At 53.7% G+C, this 7266-nt stretch overlaps 1 protein-coding gene across 1 annotated transcript; it reads left to right on the forward strand.

Moving 5' to 3' along the window:
- Positions 1 to 279: 279 nt before the first annotated feature.
- Positions 280 to 6776, forward strand: VAX1 (ventral anterior homeobox 1). Its single transcript, XM_027726108.2, has 3 exons — positions 280 to 1040; positions 2797 to 2984; positions 4589 to 6776. The coding sequence occupies exons 1-3, from the start codon at positions 803 to 805 to the stop codon at positions 5120 to 5122; spliced, it is 960 nt and encodes a 319-aa protein (XP_027581909.1). The 5' UTR covers positions 280 to 802; the 3' UTR covers positions 5123 to 6776.
- The last annotated feature ends 490 nt before the right edge of the window (positions 6777 to 7266 follow it).

Raw genomic sequence — 7266 nt, forward strand, 5'->3', positions numbered from 1 at the left:
TTTTTTTTTTTTTTGCTTTTTCTTCACCCCCCTGCAACTGCATTTTTCCAGCCCTTCCTAGCAGCTTTATTCAGATTTATTTGGCGTGCTTTGGAGAAAGCCACTATATAATCGGGAGGTCAAAGGCATACTGAAGAAAGTTAATAATGGCTGCTAATGGTGCTAACAATTCAGGGTGAATCTTGTCAAAAGTTTTTTTTTTTTTTTTTCCCTCTCCTCCACCCTTTTTTTCCTCTCTCCTTTTTTTTTTTTTTTTTTTTTTTTTTTTCTGGAAGTCTCAGTCTTTTGATTGTGTGTTTCCTGAAAGCAAGACCAATCATTTCAGTTTATTCACTGGCTAAACTCTACTTGATTGGGGACAAGCACACAAACCATCCATTACGATCTGATATATTATCCAAACAATTTAGTGTATTCATGAGGTAACCTAAATGTGGAGGCTGCAAAATTACCCGTAATCAATTGAAACAGCGAGTGCGCGTCCCTCTGTGTGTCTAACAACTACATGTCTCTGTAATAAGGCAGACATTAAATCATTTTAGAGTTGTACTGTTGAGTACCTGATCACTGGGCGCTCTGGGAAGCCGGACAGTCACATTAGGACGCTGAGACTGAGGAAGCCGCTGCTTTTCCAGTGGGATAAAAACCGATCTTCCTTACTCAAGGTGCTTTACAGATCCCCACCGATCTGACCCTAAGCCGTGCAATATTCAACATAGACTTCGTCTTCTTCTTCTTCTACTCTTCTGTAATTTTTTTGTTATCATTGTTGGTTTTTTCTGTTTTGTTTTTATTGCACTACATGTTTGGGAAACAAGACAAAATGGACGTTAGATGCAGTTCAGAGACTGAAGCTAACCGGGTCTCGAAGAACGGACATAAAGAGGGCAAGGAAAGCAAAGGGTCTGAAGGAAATATTTCTACTTCTTTTTTGAAGGATCAGCAAGGGACTTTTTCTGCCTCTGCAGCTACGGAAGGTTGTAATAAAAGTAAATCTAGTTCGGCTGATCCGGACTATTGCAGGAGGATCCTAGTTAGAGGTATGAGTTTGAGGTGTTTGGCGAGGGTGGGGGAAAGTGAGCCGTGCTCACGCCCGGGAGACGGGTTTGTTTTGTTGCTTTGCCTTTGGTCCGGCCCTGGGTTGAAAGCCCTTTCCCAGGGCTGCGGGGGAGACACCCCGCTGCCCCGCCGGGCTGTGCCCGCAGCCCCGCTCCCGGCGGCTTTATCGGCTGAATTTCCGCCGCGCCTGGGGAAAAGTTAAGCCGCGCCGGTTCCTGCCCGGCGCTGCCCCGCCACGGGCCAGCCCCGCTTATTGTTGGTTGTTTGTTGGTGTTTTTTTTCCTTTCCTGCTTTCCAGCCTTCCTGGGGTGCCGGTCCCCGCGGGGAGCCCCCGGGGACAGCGTTCCCTCGGGGGGCCGCGGTTCTGCCCCGCGGGCAGGGCGCTCCTTCCGCGCATCCCGCGCATCCCGCGCGTCCCGCACGCCGCGGACGATTGCGCGGGGCTGCGGGCAGCAAGGCCCTCTCGGAGGGTAGGGGCTTGCCGCTGTACCCCCTCTCTCTTCGCGCCCAGAGGAAAGGACTGTTTTTAAAACCATCAGCCTTTAAAATGAATGGACGAAGGGCTGTATAAATACTACTTTTTAATAGTTATATGTCAATTTTTTTCACAACCTTCGTCCCTCCTCCGGGCTTAAATAATTAAATTACCCTATTCGTATCCCCTCCAAAAAAAAATAATTAATTTACCTGAAGAATTTTCAGTTTTATAAGGTGCGTTTTGGGGGAGGAGGGAGAGAAAAGAGCTGGAATAAAATCGGTGGGAAGCAGGCCTTGGAAGCCAGATTTAATCCTTGCGCCACTGGCTGACCCAGAGAGGGGTCAGATTAAAATGATGTGATTGTCTCTGATTTAAAACGTACCGAGGAGGTAAAATTACGGCAAGTAAAGTTGGGAAGGCTTTAAGGTAACCTGAATCTGGCTCTAGCTTGACAGTCGTGTTAATAAGATTTGTCCCGCTTTCCTTCAGTTGAGGCTACCAGAAAACAGGTTTCTGCGGCTGGTTGGTGCCTTGGTTTCTTTTTTTTTTTTTCGCCCCCTTGCTTCTCCTCTTTGCCAAAACCCCAAAGCGGTGTGGGCAGCAGTGCAAGGTGGGCTGGAGGTGTCCCCACATTCGCGGTGGCAGGCAGCCAGCTCAGGGCAGCGCTGCCTCTGCCCAGAAAGCTTCTGCCTGTTTTTCTTTCTTTCTTTCTTTTTTTTTTTTTTTTTTTCCCTCCGCACGGGAAACTTGTTTTATATACTTATACATTTTTTTAAAAAAAAAAGATGGTTTTATATTTTTGGAGGCGTCGAGGTGCGTGTGGTGGCTGCCAGCAAGTCCTAACCCGGAGCCCAAGGGGAACAAAGAGCAGCCCTGCACTCCAGACACAAAGCATGGCCTGGAGGATCTTTCTCTCCCCAGCTTCCCAGAAGGGCCGTGGGTGATGCCGCAGTGTTGTACTGTGAGAGCAATATATTCAAACTAATTTTTAAATGGGCTGGGGGGATTAATTATAAAGCCCTAGGCCCCCATCACCCCCTCCTTCCTTCTCTGTGGTGGGTAGTGGGTTTTTTTCCTTCCTTGGGTGTAACGGCCAGGTGCAGTGCCACAGTCACAGGGATCCTGTTCCATCCCGACCAGAGTCTCGGTCTTGAAGGCGATGGGGACGGCTCTTTCCGTTGGAAAAATTTAAAAAAAAAAAAAAAAAAAGGAGACGAGGGTTGCCTGGGTATGAAGCTGAGTGCGCCTTTCTTTGCCAGATGCCAAAGGTTCAATCCGAGAGATTATTCTGCCTAAGGGGCTTGATCTGGACCGTCCCAAGCGGACCCGCACCTCCTTCACGGCCGAGCAACTCTACCGCCTGGAGATGGAGTTTCAGCGCTGCCAGTACGTTGTGGGGCGGGAGCGCACCGAGCTCGCCCGCCAGCTCAATCTCTCCGAGACTCAGGTAACCCCAGAGGGACGGGGAGCCCCCACTGCCTTGTCCTGCCCTGCCTTGCCCTGCCCTCCACCGCGGTACCCCCCTCCCGGCCCGGGCATCCCCCCGGCCCTGCGCGCCCCAAGGACAGGCCGACCCCGCGGCACAGCCCCCGGGGCTGTCGGACAGGGCCGCGGGGCCGTGGAGAGGCGAAGCTTCCCCAGAGGTGCCCACGCGTGTCCAGTGCAGGGGGGAGGGCCGCAGTTCTCCGGCGAGAAGGAGCCGGGGGGGTTCGTGGCTGAGGCGACGGACTTACAATTCTGTGAGGCTGGGGAAGGGCAGCTGCTGGCAAAGGGGGTCCCCGTATCCCCCACACAGCCCCCCGGGGGCTCTCCCCGTGGGCGAGGCGGCGCGGCTCAAGGGATCTGAGCCACGAAGCCAAACCCCTCCCGGGCCGAACGCGGCTCCCCCGCACCTCCGGCCCGCAGGGACCCGGCCCGGCCCCGTTGGGCTCGGTGTCCTCCGGGGCTCGGTGTCCCCCCGGCTGCGCGGGGCCAGCCGCCCCCGGGCGCGGAGATGCGCTGCTGCGGCCAGGGGGAAGAGAGCAGAGGCCGAGAGGGATACAGCCGCTCAAACCCGGAGGGGCAGGCGGGCTCCTTCTCTCGGGACTGCAGGGTTAGAGACATTCGGTCTGAGCTTTCCTGGGTACGAGAGATCCGGGGACAGGGCTGAAGTTTGGGCCGTATTTTGAGTTCCTTGTATGTCCGAGGGCCAGAACCGCCCCTCCGACCTCCAGGGCAGAAAGGCCGGGGGCGGCCACGCGGGTTAAAATTATGCGAGAGCACTGGGAAGCATCTAAAAAGTCCAAACTTCTGAAAGCCGGTTTCATATTTCCTCAAAACATCATATAACAATAAATTCCCCTGACACGTTAATTAGCTTTTTTCTTTCCTTGATGGGTAGGAATGACAAGTTCAATAGCTCGTAGGTTACAAAATCTGCCACCGGTGGTTTCTGTTGTGTTTTGGTTTGGGTTTGGGTTTTTTTTGAGTGACTTTCAGGATTTCTTTTTAAAGCTGAATATTATTTAAAGTGGGTTGGGAGGTGGAGAGAGAGTGCCCAGGTTGGGATACGAGGGAAGAAGCACGTTGCTGCTGTTACCCCCATGAAAGGGAGAGCCAGAGCTGAGCGGGCAGCAGCGCGGGGGCAGCGTGCGGGGACCCTGCGAGCAGGGTGAGGGGCCGCGGTGTGCCCAGGGCACTGGCTGAGCCGGCTTAGAATAAAGCCCTGGGGAAAGGACTGAATACGGCTCTCAGAGAACTGCTGGCTGACGGCTAAAATAGGATAAAGTGAGAGAGGTCCGGTTAAAGATGCAGAGCTAAGGGCTCCCGCATCCCCCTTGGCCCGCCTCGGGGCACTCCGAAACCTGGCACAGACAGGCCATGCGGGTTCTGTGCGTGTCGCTTTGTGCGTTTTGGAAGCGGTCCCCGTTCCCAAGTGTCTGTCGGCCCTCCCGCCCTCCCTCCCCCGCATCCCCCCCGCGCCCCGCGGAGCCGCGCCGGGGTCCCGGGGCACCTGGCGGGGGGCGCCGCGCCCGCCGCCCCGCTGACCCTGCCTCTCTCCCCGGCCCGCAGGTCAAGGTCTGGTTCCAGAACCGGCGCACCAAGCAGAAGAAGGACCAGGGCAAGGACTCCGAGCTGCGGTCGGTGGTGTCCGAGACCGCCGCCACCTGCAGCGTCCTGCGGCTGCTGGAGCAAGGCCGGCTGCTGTCCCCGCCGGGGCTGCCCGGGCTCCTGCCGCCCTGTGCCAGCGGCGCGCTGGGATCGGCGCTGCGCGGGCCCGGCCTGGCCGCGGCGGGCAGCGGCTCGGCGGCGGCTCCGGGCGGCGGGGGATCCCCGCACCCCCCCGCGGCCACCGGAGCGCCCGGGCCGCCCCCCCCCGCCGCGCTGCACGGGGCGGCCGCGGCGGGGCACGGGCTGTTCGGGCTGCCGGTGCCCGCGCTGCTGGGCTCGGTGGCCGGCCGCCTCTCCTCCGCGCCCCTGGCCGTGGCCGGCTCGCTGGCGGGCAACTTGCAGGAACTGTCGGCTCGCTACCTGAGTTCGTCCGCCTTCGAGCCCTACTCCCGGACCAACAATAAAGAGAGCGCTGAGAAAAAAGCACTGGACTGACTCTAAGTACCTTCTCCCCCCCCTATTTATATTTATAGTCTCTATTTGTGGCGGTATTTATGGGACGGGCGGCCGGCAGCCGCCCCCCCGCGCTCCCCGCCGCCCCCGAGCCCCGCGGCGCGGCTCCTGCGCGGGCCGGGGCGGAGCGGGGCCCGGAGCCCGCGGGCCGGGAACGGGAACGGGGAGAGGGACTTTGGGAGCCTCCCCGGGGCCCGGCAGGAGCGGGGCGGCCCCCGCGCCCCCCCTGCCCCGCGGCCCATCTGTCCGTCTGTCCGTACGGGAGAGGGGTGTCGGCCCGCTCGTTCGTCTGGGGAAGGGCCGCAGAGGGAGGGCGGCCGCGCTCCCTTCGGTCGCTTTAGCGAGGGAGCAGGATTTCGGAGAGAGGAGGATGGAGCTGCCAGGTGATGCCCGTTTTCGGTTTTTTGCTTTTGGGTTTTTTTGAGGGGTGGTTGTTGGGGGTTTTCTGTTCGTTTTTGGTTTTGGGGTTTTTTTTAATTGTTGTTGTGTCTCCCAGACTCAGTGATTTCTAAGCACAAAGGTTTTGGGGCCCCACCTGCGGCCCTCGTTTACCCCCACGCTCGCTGCACTACAGTCCTCTGCTGCCGACCGAGCCCTGAGCACCAGTCAGGAAAACCTCCAGCAATTTTTGTTTTTCACGGTAAATCTTGAACGTGGGAAGGGCCGGAACGGACTGAAAAATACAATCACGAAGCGGGGAGACAGAAACCAGTGGCTGCAGAAATTTTGAATTAAATTGTCTCTTCCTTCGAGATAACACAACTGCCCCTTCTCCCCCCTTTTTTTTTCCTTTTTTTTCCCTTTGAATTCCCACGGGCCAGTGCCGTGGACCTTATCTGCAAAAACAAGTCTGCAGATAAATCATGGAACTCGCAACTCCATTTGTATCTAGATCTGTTGCGATGGTAATTCTTATTTTTATTGCTCTATTTGATTTTTCCGAATAATTTCAATGTGCATCTAAACACAAAAAACCCTGTAGCCTTCCTTGCTCCTAAAATAATATACCCTCTCGTATATTGCTCACACTTCATTTGAAACGAACATAAAATATAAAAAGCGTAACTTTTATTGTTATTTTTGTACTTTAAAACACATCTATGTAACAACCTTTTTTTTTCCTTCATAATTCTTACTGTTATTTTCTCCACGAACATATGTATTTCACCTTCTAGTATTCCGGATCGAATATTTCCTGTTCAATTTTGGTACTTGAATTTGCCAGAAAAGGGATGCTGTACTTAGCTAGTTCTTTGGGGAAAAAATTATTTACTTCGGTTTTAAGTTTCTTTTCTTTCTTTGAACTTTAACCCATGGCGTTTACAAACTGTATAAATACGTGCCACCAAACTGTAACCAAAAAAGAAAAAAAAAATATGAAAAGTGGAATGGTTGCTGTAGAATATAGAATTAACTATAGACCAGAACTGGACAGAAGAAGCTGGATGGAAAGAAAATAGTAATTTTATTGTAAATTATTTACGTCTGAAGTTTCTAGGCAACTAGTCGAAAAAATAATGAATGAATCGAGCGCTGAGCCCTTGCTACTAACTTTTGTTCTGAATGTTTTGGATATTTGGATGTTTTGTATTTATGTGGTGAGAGTGAAATATATTATATCTATATGATGACAGAATTAGGTGTATTTTCGTCTTATATTCATGGCACCCAAATTACCTTCATTTAATATGTGTGCTGAAAAAAAAAAAACAAAACAAAACAAAAAACCCCAAAAAAACCCCCAAAAAACCCCAAACAAACAAACAAACAAACAAAACCAACAAAAAAACCCACCTGTCCCTACATAACCCTCTCGATTTTTTTCTTTCTTTTTTTTTTTTTTTAATTTTATTTTTTCATTTTGAGTGGAGAGCTGTGAGGTCCACTTGGTAGAGGGTGATCTCTTCCTCCTGGGGCAGTCTGGGGCATTCCCAGTCCCCTCCCCGGTTCCATCCCAGCCCTCCTAGCGCTCCCCGGTCCCGCGGACACGATCCCACGCCCGTGTCCGTGTCTGTGTCCGTGCTGGAGCGGCGCCGTTCCCCTGGAGGGAGGCGATCCTGGTGCCCAGTGTGCCAGGTGCCACCACGGGCTCTGCCACCCCGTGCAGGGACCCACTCACCTCCACA

This window comes from Pipra filicauda, unplaced genomic scaffold (assembly GCF_003945595.2).
Source record: "Pipra filicauda isolate LSUMZ 115617 unplaced genomic scaffold, ASM394559v2 scaffold536_size338551_pilon, whole genome shotgun sequence".
In the NCBI taxonomy this organism is placed as follows: Eukaryota; Metazoa; Chordata; class Aves; order Passeriformes; family Pipridae; genus Pipra; species Pipra filicauda.